Source organism: Pristiophorus japonicus, chromosome 9 (assembly GCF_044704955.1).
Source record: "Pristiophorus japonicus isolate sPriJap1 chromosome 9, sPriJap1.hap1, whole genome shotgun sequence".
Lineage (NCBI taxonomy): Eukaryota > Metazoa > Chordata > Chondrichthyes > Pristiophoridae > Pristiophorus > Pristiophorus japonicus.
In genome coordinates this window covers 222,620,446-222,637,011 of record NC_091985.1, presented here as the reverse complement: position 1 = coordinate 222,637,011, position 16,566 = coordinate 222,620,446, and the positions used below count along the sequence as shown (strand labels likewise).

The 16,566-nt window shown below is 46.0% G+C and overlaps 1 protein-coding gene and 1 pseudogene across 1 annotated transcript; both read left to right on the top strand.

Annotated features, from left to right (window-relative positions):
- LOC139273796 (zinc finger protein 585A-like) overlaps positions 1-16,566 on the top strand; it is a 280,327-nt pseudogene that overhangs the window by 205,471 nt on the left and 58,290 nt on the right.
- Positions 25-1,585, top strand: LOC139273771 (zinc finger protein 436-like). The gene has a single exon (XM_070890844.1). It carries the CDS (start codon positions 657-659, stop codon positions 1,371-1,373), a length of 717 nt encoding a protein of 238 aa, XP_070746945.1. The 5' UTR covers positions 25-656; the 3' UTR covers positions 1,374-1,585.

Sequence of the window (16,566 nt, the reverse complement as noted above, 5' to 3'; positions counted from 1 at the left end):
CGTCAATCACCCGGGCAGTGTGAGCTGAGCATGCGCGGGCGGTGCGGGCCCAGGCCCCGAACAAGAACCTGCGGCTCCGGCCTTTCCCCGAGCGGGGCCCCCGGGCGGGGGCAGCTGCGGGGCTTTCTCCCGGTGACAGGCCCGGGGGACGTCCGCCATCTTGGGAGGCTGAGGGGGCAGCAGGGCGCATGCGCGGCCTTTCCCTGGGCCAGGAACCAGGAGGAGAGAATGTTGTGAATTTCTATCCTGGACTCACAGTCAGAGCTTTTGTAAACTGCTGTTCCAGGCTGTGAGAGAAGGGGAGCAGCATTTACAGGCCGCAAACTCACACCCAACATCACATCCAGGTCTGACACACTCACTTCATTCATCAGGAACCCAATATCATCGGCCTTTCAATGTGGAAGGAGAAATGTTTGTCTGTTCTGTCTGTGGGAAAAGATTTCAAACATCAGTGTGACTGGAGAGCACCGAGACACACACACACCCGAGTGAGAGTGTTCCAGTGCACTGACTGTGGAAAGAGCTTTAACCAGTTACACAGCCTGAAAAAACATCGCACCATTCACAGCGGGGAGAAACCGTACACGTGTTCTGTGTGTGGACGAGGCTTCAACTGATCGTCCAACCTGGAGAGACACAAGAACACCTGCACCATGGAGAAACCATGGAAATGTGGGGACTGTGCAAATGCATTTAATTATTCATCTGAGCTGATAAATCATCAACGCAGTCACACCGGGGAGAGGCCATTCATCTGCTCCGTGTGTGGGAAGGGATTCACTCACTCGTCCATTCTCCAGACACATCAGCGAGTTCACACTGACGAGAGACCATTCAGCTGCACTCACTGTGAGAAGAGGTTCAAGCAGTCATCCAACCTCTTTCTACACCAGCGAGTTCACACTAAGGAGAGGCCATTCACCTGCACTGTGTGTGGGAAGGGATTCACTCGGTCATCCCACCTGCTGACACACCACCAAGTTCACACCGGGGAGAGGCCATTCACCTGCTCCGTGTGTCAGAAGGGATTCACTAATTCATCCAACCTTCTGACACACCATCGAGTTCACACTGGGGAGAGGCCATTCACCTGCTCCGTGTGTGGAAAGGGATTCACTCGTACATCCGACCTTCTCAAACACCAGCGAATTCACACTGGGGAGAGGCCGTTCACCTGCTCCGTGTGTGAAAAGGGATTTAATCGATCATCGAACCTGCTGGCCCACCATCGAATTCACACTGGGGAGAGGCCGTTCACCTGCTCCGTGTGTGAAAAGGGATTTAATCGATTATATAACCTGTTGACACACCAGCGAGTTCACCTGTGTCTGCAGGGGTTGGATTCTGCTCTTAGTCACATCCAAGACTGAACCATCTTCATTATGACAGTTGGGTTTTGTTTTTGCTGATATTAATAACCTTATAACTGGGTTGGAGTTTAATATTCTGGATAAATAGCTGTTTGAATTGTCGGGCTGCTGTGTTCCTTTAAGAACCACTGTCTGGTCTTTCCCCGTAATTTCTGATGAGAGTCCCTGAATTATTTTACAATAAAATTATGACCTTTTACTTCAATCCTAAATTGATCTTTGGTACAAAATCTATAATTCCGTGTCTAAAAGGTTCCATTGATTAACATCTCCAATGAGAAAGTGCTGATTAATCCTTTGCAGACAATTCTTACTGACATGCACATTACACACAGTGGCACCTCCATCATCCACCAGAAAGAAGGGAAATGGGAATCAGAGATCCTTAAGTGTTGCCCCTCCTGTCTGGTACAGCAATCCTGTTGGCACGGGAATGAAGACATGTCCAGTCGAAGTAATGGGATGAGTTAAAGATATTTACTCAGATGGGCAGGTGGTGGGAAGTGGTGTTCCACAGGGATCGCTGCTAGGATCACCGTTCACCATTTACATAATTGATTTGGACTTGAGAATCAGAGGTACAATTTCAAAATTTGCAGATAGCACAAAATTAGGTGGTGTAGTTAATAATGAGGAAGACTGTGATAGCATCCTTGTAGAATTATTTAGTGTTAAATAAATAGCAGCATCTTTTGATTTGCTTTGACTGATCACATCACCATAGAGTTATGTGCAAAACAAAAATCATTTAACAGCTCCCAAATTCAGAATTGTCAGATTCAAACTCAATTTTTTTCAAGTACAATCTAACATTTCAAAAATTATAATGGATGTCGGCGAGATATTAGGACTGTTGTCTAACACAATCCAAACACAGTGACACACAGAGAGATGGGCAAGTGTAGCTTCACAGTAAAACCTTTCAAGTCTCACTAAAAACTGGCAGATTGTTGACTAATGGAGTTGTGATCTTTGTAAATTAAGGAAGGAAATGCATGGAAATGTGTCAAAGAGTTCATTTACAGAGTGGGGCATCATCTCCCGTTGATTTCTGTTTCTGACACTATGCAACAGAAAAAGATAATTATAACACAAGTCCTCTGCGATAGGGGGATGTTTCCTCTCTTTAAAGAGCCATGAAAGAATTCATCTGTACCTTGCACTCCCTGCATGGTCTGTGTGGATCGACAGCCGGATCCTCTGCTGGGATCCACTGTGGTGTCTCACAGGGGCCATCACAACCATCAAAGATTTACTGATAGATTAACTCCTGTGTCCTCAGCCCACAGGTTTAACTTTATGGACAGTAAGTTCTGGAATGTAATCCTTTTTAGTCAGTGGCATTTCTCTATTTGGAGTTCCAGCTCTTACTCCTTCCCCTAGTTTACCAGGAATTCACTGATCAGGTGTCCCTTCATTTCTTTGTGAAGGTTGTTATTTTCTCCATCCTGGGATCCCGGGTCTGCAGTAGCGGTCGCGATATGTGGTTATAATGGAATGGACACCAGATTGGAAAGTCTGTCAATCTATGTCTGCCCTTCTGTCTGTTCCCTCTGTCCCGCAGAGCTGTATCAGTGGGGTGTATTTGCACTTCCGGGAGCATAGCCATTGGTCACTCTTAACCTCCTGCCGATAACACAATTATTCTCAGACCATTCATCAAGTTCCCTCCAAACTCTCCGGGATTCTGGCATTACAATGTGGTACAATACACACAACAATGCCTTGTTATTATCTCCTGTGTGTTCTTAATGTGAAACATTACTGTTATGTATTTAACCCCTTGTAACCTGTATTACACTACCACCCGAGGATTTACCTGTTGGAGTCCCAAGGGATGCTGGGATCCCTTGGGAGCACGGTATATAAGCAGGCCACTCACGAAGTACCTGCAGTCTGGAGTCTTATTGAAGGAGCCAAGGTCACACTTGCTCATTGTACACAGTACTCAGTTTCATCCTTTATTATGAACATATCAATTGGCAACGAGGTAATGAACAACAGCGTGAAAATGCAAGGAACAACTGGTATCCTGGAGAAGTACTCAGAATGGGACGATTGGGAGGTCTTCGTGGAGAGACTCGACCAATACTTTGTGGCCAACGAGGTGGAAGGAGACGAGAACGCTGCCAAACGAAGGGCGATCCTCCTAACTGGCTGTGGGACAACAACCTATGGCCTCATGAAGAATCTCCTAGCACCGGCAAAACCAACAGCTAAATCCTATGAAAAATTGTGTATGGTGGTTTGGGAGCACCTAAATCCTAAGGAAAGCGTTTTGATGGCGATATATCAGTTCTACATGTGTTAATGAGCAGAGGGCCAGGAAGTGGCGAGCTATGTCACCAAACTAAGGCGCCTCATAGAAACATAGAAAATAAGTGCAGGAGTAGGCCATTTGGCCCTTCGAGCCTCCACCACCATTCAATAAGATCATGGCTGATTATTCCCTCAGTACCCCTTTCCTGCTTTCTCTCCATACTCGTTGATCCCCATAGCTGTAAGGGCCATATCGAACTCCCTCTTGAATATATCCAATGAACTGGCGAATTCTACAGGTTAACAACTCTCTGAGTGAAGAAGTTTCTCCTCATCTCAGTCCTAAATGGCCTACCCCTTATCCTAAAACTGTGTCGCCTGGTTCTGGACTTCCAACATCGGGAACAATCTACCCGCATCTAACCTGTCCCGTCCTATCAGAATTTTGTATGTTTCTATGAGATCCCCTCTCATCCTTCTAAACTCCAATGTATAAAGGCCCAGTTGATCCAGTCTCCCCTCATATGTCAGTCCGGCCATCCCAAGAATCAGTCTGGTGGACCTTCGCTGCACTCCCTCAATAGCAAGAACATCCTTCCTCAGATTAGGAGACCAAAATTGAACACAATATTCCAGGTGATGCCTCACCAAGGCCCGAAACAACTGCAGTAAGACCTCCCTGCTCCTATACTCAAATCCCTAGTCATGAAGGCCAACATACCATTTGCCTTCTTTACTGCCTGCTGCACCTGTATGCCAACTTTCAATGACTAATGAACCATGACACCCAGGTCTCATTGCACCTCCCCTTTTCCTAATCTGCCACCACTCAGATAATATTCTGTCTTTGCGTTTTTGCCCCCAAAGTGGATAACCTCACATTTATCCACATTATACTGCATCTGCCATGCATTTGCCCACTCACCTAACCTGTCTAAGTCACCCTGCAGCCTCTTAGCATCCCCCTCACAGCTCACACCGCCACCCCGTTTAGTGTCATCTGCAAACTTGGAGATATTACACTCAATTCCTTTATCCAAATCATTGATGTATATTCACTAAACGGACTGCAGTTGTTCAAGGAGGTGGCTCACAACCATCTTCTCACCGGTGTTACGTATGTAACTATGTAATACTTGCCACCAGAGGGCGCGACTGTTGGAGTCCTAATCGTCACCTGCACACATGAGCAGGGCCAGTATAAAAGGTTGGCTGCCATGTTGTTTAGGCACTCTGGAGTTGTAATAAAGATGACTAAGGTCACACGAAGTTTAGCTCACAGTACTCACCCTCGTGGAGTTCTTCTACACAATAATTGGCGACAAGTAACAGAATACGAACCTTCACGCAACCATGGCTGCCGTTGGAATATTAGAGAGATTCGTAGAGGGTGATGATTGGGAAGCCCTCGTCGAGCATCTCGACCAATACTTCATGGCCAACGAGCTGGAAGGAGACACTAATGCGGTCAAATGCAGGGCGGTTCTCCTCACCAGCTGTGGGCCTAAAATATACAGCCTCATCAAGAATCTGCTTGCACCGACAAAACCAACAGAGAAGGAATATACAGAGTTGTACACTCTAGTTCGGGACCACCTCAAGTCGAAGGAGAGTATCCTCATGGCCAAGTATCGTTTTACACGCACCATCGCTCCGGGGGCCAAGACGTGGTGGATTATGTCGCCGACCTGAGATGCCTCGCGGGACCGTGCGATTTTGGAGCTGCGTTGGGGGAAATGCTGCGGGACATTTTCATGCTGGGCACCAGCCACGAGGTCATTCTTCGAAAGCTGCTGGCTGCCGAAACCCTAGACCTGAGCAGGGCCTTCGCGATCGCCCAGGCAAGCATGGCCATGGACGATAACACCAAACAGATATCTTCTCAACATCGAAGCTCACCGACAAGTGCATAAAATGACGTTGCCAGCAGGCTGAACTGCATATGGCAGGGCCTATACGTCTGCGGCTGCAACACCTGTGATGACTCAGAGTCTGCCATCGGGAGTGAATGTGAATCCATTAGCACCGTGTTGGCGCTGCGGGGGTAATCATCGGGCCCATCAATGTCGGTTCAAGCACTACGTGTGCAAAGGCTGCGCAACAATGGGGCACCTCCGGCAAATGTACAAACGTGCTGCGACACACCACGTGGCAGATGATGATTGATCCAGCACCGATCACGCAGCACAGGCAACTCAACCCAAGGAATAAGTGTATGGAGTACATACCTTCACCACCAAGAGCCCTCCTATAATGCTGGAAGTCAAATTAAATGGCGTTCCTGTATCTATGGAGTTGGACACGGGTGCAAGTCAATCAATAATGAGCCAGTAGACTTTCGAGAAACTATGGAACAATAAGGCACAAAGGCCCAAACTGAGCCTGATTAATGCAAAGCTGCGTACCTACACCAAAGAGCTCATACCAGTCATTGGAAGTGCGGCACTGAAGGTATCGTATGATGGAGCTGTGCATGACGTATCACTGTGGATTATTCCAAGCAATGGCCCAACGCTCTATGGCAGAAGCTGGCTAGAAAAGATTAGATGGAATTGGAACGACATCAAAGCACTATCTTGAGTGGATGACGCCTCATGTGCTCAAGTGCTGAGCAAGTTTCCCTCGCTATTCGAACCAGGCATCGGCAACTTCACAGGCTCCAAGGTACAGATCCATCCAGGCCCCGGTGCACAGCCCGTCCATCACAAGGCTCGGGCAGTTCCGTCCATGATGAGGGAAAAAGTTGAGATCGAACTCGATGGAATCATATTGCCAGTCGAGTTCAATGAGTGAGCCAGTCCAATTGATCCTGTGTTGAAAAGCGATGGCACGGTCAGAATCTGCGGAGACTACAAGGTAACGATTAACTGAATCTCACTCCAGGACCAGTAGCCGCTGCCCTAGGCGGATGACCTGTTTGCAACTTAAGCGGGGGAGGGGGGGAATTCGTTCACCAAGTTGGACCTAACCTCCGCCGACATGACACAGGAGCTGGCTAAATCTTCGAAAAGACTGATGTGCATCAACACACCCAAAGGGCTGTGTATATACCACAGATGCCCTTTCAGGATTCGCTCGGCTGCAGCCATTTTCCAGAGAAACATGGAGAGTTTGCTGAAATCTGTTTCGCACACCGTTGTGTTTCAAGATGAAATCCTGATCACCGGTCGTGACACCATCGAACACCTACACAACCTGGAAGATGTTCTAAGTCGCCTAGACAGAGTGGGACTCAGGCTGAAACGCTCCAAGTTTGTTTTCCTAGCACCAGAAGTCGAATTTTTGGGGAGAAAGATTGCAGCAGACGGCATCAGACCCACGGACTCAAAGACAGAGGTCATCAAGAATGCACCCAGACCACAGAATGTGATGGAGCTGCGTTCGTTCCTGGGACTCCTCAACTATTTCAGTAACTTTCTACCTGGCTTGAGCACGTTGTTAGAACCTTTGCACATGTTGCTATGTAAGGGTGATGACTGGGTTTGGGGCAAAAATCAAGACACAGCTTTTGAGAAGGCCAGGAACCTGCTATGTTCAAATAAGTTACTTGAACACTATGACCCATGTCAACGTTTAGTGCTAGCATGTGACGCCTCATCGTACAGGGTCGGCTGTGTGTTACAGGAAGCCAATGTATCAGGCAACCTCCAACCGGTTGCATACACGTCTAGAACTCTGTCTAAGGCTGAGAGAGCCTATAGTATGGTCGAGAAAGAGGTGTTAGCATGTGTATATGGGGTTAAGAAAATGCACCAATACCTACTTGGACTTCGGTTTGAGCTTGAAACTGACCACAAGCTGCTCATTTCGTTGTTTTCAGAGAGCAAAGGTATAAACACCAATGCTTCGTCCCGCATCCAAAGATGGGCACTAACATTATTTGCTTATGACTATGTTATCCGCCACAGACCAGGCACTGAAAACTGTGCCGATGCTCTCAGCTGGCTACCATTACCCACCACTGGGGTTGAAATGGCGCAGCCCACAGACTTACTACTGGTCATGGATGCTTTTGAGAGCGAGGGGTCACCTGTCACGGCTCACCAGGTCAGGACCTGGACCAGCCAGGATCCTGTGCTATCGTTAGTAAAGAGTTGCATCCTAAATGGGAACTGGTCGGCCGTTCCCAGGGAAATGCAAGATGAAATTAAGCCAGTCGGATTGTATCGTATGGGGTAATCGTGTGATTTTGCCAAAAAAAGGCAGAGAAACGTTTATACACAACTTACACAGTACCCACCCAGACATTGTCATGATGAAGGCAATTGCCAGGTTGCATGTTTGGTAGCCCGGCATTGACTTGGACTTGGAGTTGGAGTTATGCATGCATCAGTGCAACACTTGTTCGCAACTGAGCAATGCACCAAGGGAGGCTCCACTAAGTCTGTGATCATGGCCCTCCAAACCGTGGTCCAGAACCCACGTAGATTTTGCCGGCCCCTTTCAAGGAAAGATGTTTTTAGTAGTAGTATACGCTTACTCCAAATGGATTGAATGCGTAATCATGTCACCCAGCACGTCCACAGCCACCATTGAAAGCCTCTGGGCCATGATCGCCACCCATGGCTTGTCCGACATCCTTGTCAGCGACAATGGACCATGTTTCACCAGCTTGGAATTCAACGAGTTTATGACCCGCAATGGCATCAACCATGTCAGGTCTGCTCCATTTAAGCCCGCGTCTAATGGTCAAGCGGAGCGGGCAGTCCAAACAATCAAGCATAGCATGAAACGCGTGACATACAGCTCCCTGCAGACCCGCTTGTCTCGCATTCTGCTCAGTTACCAGACGCAACATCAGTCGCTTACCGGGGTTCCCCCGGCAGAATTGTTAATGAAGAGAGCCCTCAAAACCAGGCTCTCTCTCATTCTCCCGGATCTTAATGATCAGGTGGAAACCCAGTGACACCGGCAGAACATGTACCACGATCGCGCGGCTGTTTCACGTGACATTGATGTTAACGACCTTGTGTTTGTCCTGAATTACGGTCATGGTCCCAAGTGGGTTGCTTACACTGTTTTGGCCAAGGAAGGGAATAGGGTGTTTATAATCAAACTGTTAAATGGCCAAATGTGCAGAAAGCATTTAGATCAGACCAAATTACGATTTACTGACAACCAGGAACGACATGAAGAGGACATCACCAGCGAAGTTCCACTAACACACACCCAACCAGCAATCGACCAATCACAAGGATGAACCCACCGTTCCTGTCAGTCCGGTCAGACCAGCTACAGTGCAGTGCGTTAATGGTCCGACCAACTCACACACGCCAGGGTTTGAACTTAGATGATTAACCAGGGAGCGAAGAGCTCAGGATCGCCTCAACTCGTATATATAACTTGACCGAAGACTATTGGGGGGGGGGGGGAAGTGATGTCATGTATGTAAATGTAATACTTGCCATCGGAGGGTGCGACTGTTGGAGTTCTAATGGTCACCTGCACATACGTGCAGGGCCAGTATAAAGGCTTGGCTGCCATACTGTTTAAGCACTCTGAAGTTGTAATAAAGACTAAGGCCACGCTAAGTTTAGCTCACAGTACTCAGCCTCATGGAGTTCTTCTATACACAACAACAGGCAATGAGGGATGGCCAATAAATGCTGGCCTTGCAGCAATGTCCTCATTCCATAAATGAATAAGATTGGGGAATTAATAATGGAGAACAGGGAAATGATGTTGAACAAATATTTTGTATCGGTCTTCATGGTAGAAGACTCGAAGAACATCCCAATAGTGGATAATCAAGGGGCTATAGGTACTAATGAAGTTGGGGAGGGGTTAAACAAATATGGCAGGTGGATGGGAACCTCTGCAGAGAGAGAGAGGAAAGTAGAATGGGGGCAGAAGCAAAAGATAGAAAGAAGAAAAGTAAAAGTGGAGGGCAAAGAATGGAGCTGCGGAATACCAAAGGGCAGAAAACACTAGCGGGAGTTGTGTACAGACCACCAAAGAGTAGTAGTGAGGTTGGGGACAGCATCCAACAAGAAATTAGGGATGCGTGCAATAAAGGTACAGCAGTTATCATGGACACATTAATCTACATATAGATTGGGCTCACCAAACTGGTCGCAATACGATGGAGGAGGATTTCCTGGAGTGTATTAGGGATGGTTTTCTGGATCAATATGTCAAGGAACTAACTAGAGGGCTAGCCATCCTAGACTGGGTGTTGTGTAATGAGAGAGGACTAATTAGCAATCTTGCTGTGCGAGGCTTCTTCGGGAAGAGTGATCATAATATGGTAGAATTTTTTATTAAGATGGAGAGTGACAGTTAATTCAGAGACTAGGATCACGAACTTAAGGAAAGATAATTTTGATGGTATGAGACGTGAATTGGCTAGAATAGACTGGCAAATGATACTTAAAGTGTTGACGGTGGATAGGCAATGGCAAACATTTAAATATCACATGATGAACTTCAAAAATTGTACATCCTGTCTGGAGTAAAAATAAAACGGGGAAGGTGGCTCAACCTCGGCGAACAGGGGAAATTAAGGATAGTGTTAAATCCAAGGAAGAGGTATATAAATTGGCCATTAAAAGCAGCAAACCTGAGGACTGCGAGAAATTTAGAATTCAGCAGAGGAGGACAAAGGGTTTAATTAGGAGGGGGATAATAAAATATGAGAGGAAGCTTGCCGGGAACATAAAAACTGACTGCAAAAGTTTCTATAGATATGTGAAGAGAAAAAGATTAGCAAAGACAAACATAGGTCCCTTGCAGTCAGATTCAGGTGAATTTATAATGAGGTACAAAGAAATGGCAGACCAGTTGAACAAATACTTTGGTTCTGTCTTCACTAAGGAAGACACAAATAATCTTCTGGAAGTACTAAGGGACTGAGGGTCTAGCGAGAAGGAGGAACTGAAGGAAATTCTTATTAGTCAGGAAATTGTGTTAGGGAAATTGAAGGCCGATAACTCCCCAGGGTCTGATAGTCTGCATCCCAGAGTACTTAGGGAAGTGGCCCTAGAAATAGTGGTTGCATTGGTGATCATTCTCCAACAGTCTATCAACACTGGATCAGTTCCTATGGACTGGAGGGTAGCTAATGTAACACCACTTTTTAAAAAAGGAGGGAGTAAACGGGGAATTAAAGACTGGTTCGCCTGACATCACGAGTGGGGAAAATGTTGGAATCAATTGTTAAAGATGAAATAACAGCGCATTTGGAAAGCAGTGACAGGATCGGTCCAAGTCAGCATGGATTTATGAAAGGGAAATCATGCTTGACAAATCTTCTAGAATTTTTTTGAGGATGTAATAGTAGAGTGGACAAGGGAGAACCAATGGGTGTGGTGTATTTGGACTTTCAAAAGGCTTTTGACAAAGTTCCACACAAGAGGTTGGCGTGCAAAATTAAAGCACATGGTATTGGGGGTAATGTACTGACGTGGATAGAGAACTGGTTGGCAGACAGGAAGCAGAGAGAGTCGGCATAAACGGGTCCTTTTCAGAATAGCAGGCAGTGACTAGTGGGGTGCCGCAGGGCTCAGTGCTGGGACCCCAGTTATTTACAATATACATTAATGATTTGAATGAAGGAATTGAGTGTAATATCTCCAAGTTTGCAGATGACACTAAGCTGGGTGGCAGAGTGAGCTGTGAGGAGGATGTTAAAAGGCTGCAGGGTGACTTGGACAGGTTAGGTGAGTGGGCAAATGCATGGCGGATGCAGTATAATGTGGATAAATGTGAGGTTACCCACTTTGGTGGCAAAAACAGGAAGGCAGAATATTATCTGAATGGTGACAGATTAGGAAAAGAGGAGGTGCAATGAGACCTGGGTGTCATGGTTCATCAGTTATTGAAAGTAGGCATGCAGGTTCAGCAGGCGGTGAAGAAGGCATATGGTATGTTGGCCTTCATAGCGAGAGGATTTATCAGCCTTCAATCCCATCAATTTTCCGAACACAATTTCCTGACTAATAAAGATTTCCTTCAGTTCCTCCTTCTCGCTAGACCCTCGGTCCCCTAGTATTTCCGGAAGGTTATTTGTGTCTTTGTTAATGAAGACAGAACCAAAGTATTTGTTCAATTGGTCTGCCATTTCTTTGTTCCCCATTGTAAATTTATCTGATTCTGACTGCAAGGGACTAATCTTTTTCTCTTCAAATATCTATGGAAGCTTTTGCAGTCAGTTTTTATGTTCCCTGCAAGCTTACTCCCATACTCTAATTTCCCCCTCCTAATTAAACCCTTTGTCTGCCTATAATGAATTCTAAATTTCTCCCAGTCCTCAGGATTGCTACTTTTTCTGGCCAATTTATATGCCTATCCCTTGGATTTAACACTATCCCTAATTTCCCTTGTTAGCCACGGTTGAACCACCTTCCCCGTTTTATTTTTACGCCAGACAGAGATGTACAATTATTGAAGTTCATCCATGTGATCTTTAAATGTCTGCCACTGCCATCCACCATTAACCCTTTAAGTATCATTCGCCAGTCTATCCTAGCCAATTCACGTCTCATACCATCGAAGTTACCTTTCCTTAACTTCAGGATCCTAGTCTCTGAATTAACTGTGTCACTCTCCATCTTAATGAAGAATTCTACCATATTATGGTGACTCTTCCCCAAGGGACCTTGCACAACAAGATTGCTAATTAATCCTCTCTCATTACACAACACCCAGTCCAGGATGGCCAGCTCTCCAGTTGTTTCTTTGACATATTCGTCTAGAAAACCATCCCTTATACACTCCAGGAAATCCTCCTCCACCGTATTGCTATCAGTTTGGTTAGCCCAATCTATATGTAGATTAAAGCCACCCATGATAACTGCTGTAGCTTTATTGCACACATCCCAAATTACCTGTTTGATGCCATCCCCAACCTCATTACTACTGTTTGGTAGACTGTTCACAACTCCCACTAGCGTTTTCTGCCCTTTGGCGTTCCACAGCTCTACCCATACAGATTCCACATCATCCAAGCTAATGTCCTTCCTTACTATTGTGTTAATCTCCTCTTTAACCAGCAACGCTACCCCACCTCCTTTTCCTTTCTGTCTATCCTTCCTGAATATTGAATACCCCTGGATGTTGAGTTCCCAGCCTTGGTCACCCTGGAGCCTCGTCTCCGTAATTCCAATTACATCATATCCGTTAACAGCCATCTGCGCAGTTAATTCAGCCACCTTATTACGAATGCTCCTCACATTGAGACACAGAGCATTCAGGCTTGTTTTTTTTAAAAACACTCTTTGTCCTTTTAGAATTATGTTGTAATGTGGCCCTTTTTGATTTTTGCCGTTGATTTTTCTACCCTCCACTTTTCCTTATCTCCTTTCTACCTTTTGGTTCTGCCCCCATTTTACTCCCCTCTGTCTTCCTGCATCGATTGCCATCCCTCTAACATATTAGTTTAAACCCTCCCCAACAGCCCGAGCAAACACTCCCCCTAGGACATTAGTCCCGGTCCTGCCCAGGTGCAGACCGTCCGGTTTGTACTGGTCCCACCTCCCCCAGAACCAGTTCTAATGTCCCAGGAATTTGAATCACTCCCTCTTGCACCATTTCTCAAGCCACGTATTCATCTTAACTATCCTGTAATTCCTACTCTGACTAGCACGTGGCACCGGTAGCAATCCTGAGATTACTACCTTCGAGGTCCTACTTTTAAAATTTAACTCCTAGCTCCCTAAATTCAGCTTGTAGGACCTCATCCCGTTTTTTTACCTATATCGTTGGTACCTATATGCACCACGACAACTGGCTGTTCACCCTCCCCCTCCAGAATGCCCTGCAGCCGCTCCAAGACATCTTTGACCCTTGCATCAAGGAGGCAACAAACCATCCTGGAGTCTCGATTGTGGCCGCAGAAACACCTATCTATTCCCCTACCACTATAGCTCTCCCACTCTTTCTCTTGCCCTCCTGTGCAGCATAGCCACCCATGGTGCCATGAACTTGGCTGCTGCTGCCTTCCCCTGATGAGCCTCCCATCTCCCCCAACAGTACCCAAAACGGTATATCTGTTTTGGAGGGGGATGACCGCAGGGGATCCCTGCACTACCTACCTTCCTTCCACTGCTCTTCCAGCTGGTCACCCATTTCCTATCTGCCTGTGTAACCTTTACCTGCGGTGTGACCAACTCACTCAACATGCTATTCATGACATCCTCAGCATCGCGGATGCTCCAGAGTGAATCCATGCGCAGCTCCAGTGCCGCAATGCGGTCTGTCAGGAGCTGCAGCTGGACATACTTCCTGCACACATCGTAGTCAGGGACACTGGAAGCATCCCCGATTTCCCATACAGCAAAGGAGGAGCATGGCAAATGTAATCATGTTTGACAAATTTGCTGGAGTTCTTTGAGGATGTAACGAGCAGGGTGGATAAGGGAGAACCAGTGGATGTGGTGTATTTAGATTTCCAGAAGGCATTCGATAAGGTGCCACATAAAAAGTTACTGCACAAGATAAAAGCTCACGGGGTTGGGGGTAATATAATTAGCATGGATAGAGGATTGGCAAACAGTGACTCGTGGTGTTCTGCAGGGATCGGTGCTGGGTCCTCAACTATTTACAATCTATATTAATGACTTGGATGAAGGGACAGAGTGTAATGTAGCCAAGTTTGCTGATGATACAAAGATGGGTGGGAAAGCAAATTGTGAGGAGGACACAAAAAATCTGCAAAGTGATATAGACAGGCTAAGTGAGTGGGCAAAAATTTGGCAGCTGGAGTATAAAGTAGGAAAATGTGAGGTTATCCACTTTGGCAGAAATAATAGAAAAGCAATTATAATTTAAACTGAGAAAAATTGCAAAGTGCTGCAGTACAGAGACCTGGGAGTCCTTATGCATGAAACACAAAAAGTTAGTATGCAGGTAGAGCAAGTAATCAGGAAGGCAAATGGAATGTTGGCCTTTATTTCAAGAGGGATAGAGTATAAAAGCAGAGAAGTCATGCTACAACTATACAGGGTATTGGTGAGGCCACACCTGGAGCACTCTGTACAGTTTTGGTCTCCGTATTTAAGGAAGGATATACTTGGCATTGAAGGCTGTGCAGAGAAGGTTAACTAGGTCGATTCCAGAGATGAGGGGGCGGACTTATGATGATAGGTTGAGTAGATTGGGCCTATACACATTGGAGTTCAGAAGAATGAGAGGTGATCTTATTGAAACTTATAAGATAGTGAGGGGCTTGACAAGGTGGATGCAGAGAGGATATTTACATTTATAGAGGAAACTAAAACTAGGGAACATAGTCTGAGAATAAGGGGCTGCCCATTTAAAACTGAGATGTGGAGAAATTTCTTCTCTGAGGGTTGTAAATCTGTGGAATTCTCTGAACCAGAGACCTATGGAGGCTGGGTCATTGAATATATTTAAGGTGGAGATAGACAGATTTTTGAGCAATAAAGGAGTAAAAGGTTATGGGGGGCGGGTAGGGAAGTGGAGCTGAGCCCAAGATCAGATCAGCCATGATCATATTGAATGGTGGAGCAGACTCCAGGGGCCAAATGGCCTACTCCTGCTTATGTTTCTTTTGGAAGATCCCTCACCGCCCTGACATTGCCTTTTTGAGGGATTGTGGCCTGGTATGGCTGTGTTAGAGAAATAGGGGCCACGTGCCAGGGAGAGACCATAGAGAGAAAGGAGAAAAGGTAGAAAGGGACAGATGGGTAGAAAGTGGATGACTGTCAGAGAGAGCTGGCTGATCAGAAAAAGGAACAAAAAACAAAGGAAGAGACACACAGATAGAGAGGGAGAAGGGGGCAGAGGTGTCGAGGAGAGGTGACAGGAGAGATGGAAAACACAGAAACAGAAATAGCCAGATCTTATTCCTTGCACATTTTGGCACTCTATAAATTACAGACTGTTTCTATTGTGGCATCAATGAGGTTCAAAGTACTCGGTTACATCACTTCGAGCTCTCCTTATATAATGGGGGTGGAGATCTGCACTTCACCACAGAATCAGTCACAGACTATTTCATAACCAGGTATAGCTTTTGTTTTCCATTTCTGGCAGATAACCAATGAGGAACCATTTTTAGCAATTGATCCAACACAATGCTGATGTCGATGGCAGAATGGATAATTCGTGATGTCCAGCTGTGTCCTCTGGTCACTGGGCGGACTGACCCTGGGTTTTTACCCATACACGTGCTGTGTCCTCTGGTCACTGGGCGGACTGACCCTGGGTTTGTACCTGTAAACCTGCTGTGTCCTCTGGCCACTGGGCAGACTGACCCCTGGGTTGTATCTGTACACCTGCAGTTTGGCTTTACCTATCCTGTTACTTACTGTCATCATAAGATAATAAATAGGAACAGGAGTAGGCCCTTTGACCCCTTGAGCCTTCAATGAGATCATGGCTGATCTTCTACCTCAACTTCATTTTTCTGCACTATCCCCATATCCCTCGATTCCCTTAATATCCAAAAATATATTGATGTCTGTCTTGAATATACATAACTTCTGAACATCCACAGCCCTCGGAGAGAATATTCCAAAGATTCACCACCTTCTGAGCAAAGAAATTTCTCCTCACCTCAGTCCTAAATTGCTGACCCCTTGTTCTGAGACTAAGACACCTGGTTCTAGACTCCCTAGCCTGGGGAAACATCCTTCCTGCAATTATCCTATCAAACCCTGTAAGAATTTTGCTGGTTTCAATGCAATCACCTCTCATTCTTCTAAACTGTAGAGAATGTAGGCCTAGTCTACTCAATCTCTAATAGGACAATCACTCCCATCCCAGAAACAGTCTGATGAACCTTCATTGCACCCCTTCTATGGTAAGTATATCCGTCTTTAGGTAAAGAGATCAAAACTGTACACAATACTCCAGGTGTGGTCTCACCAGGGCCCTATATAACTGCAGTAAGAAGCCTTTCCTCTTATACTTTAATCATCTTGTAATAAAGGCCAACATACAATTTGCTCTCTTAATTGATTGCTTGTTAATT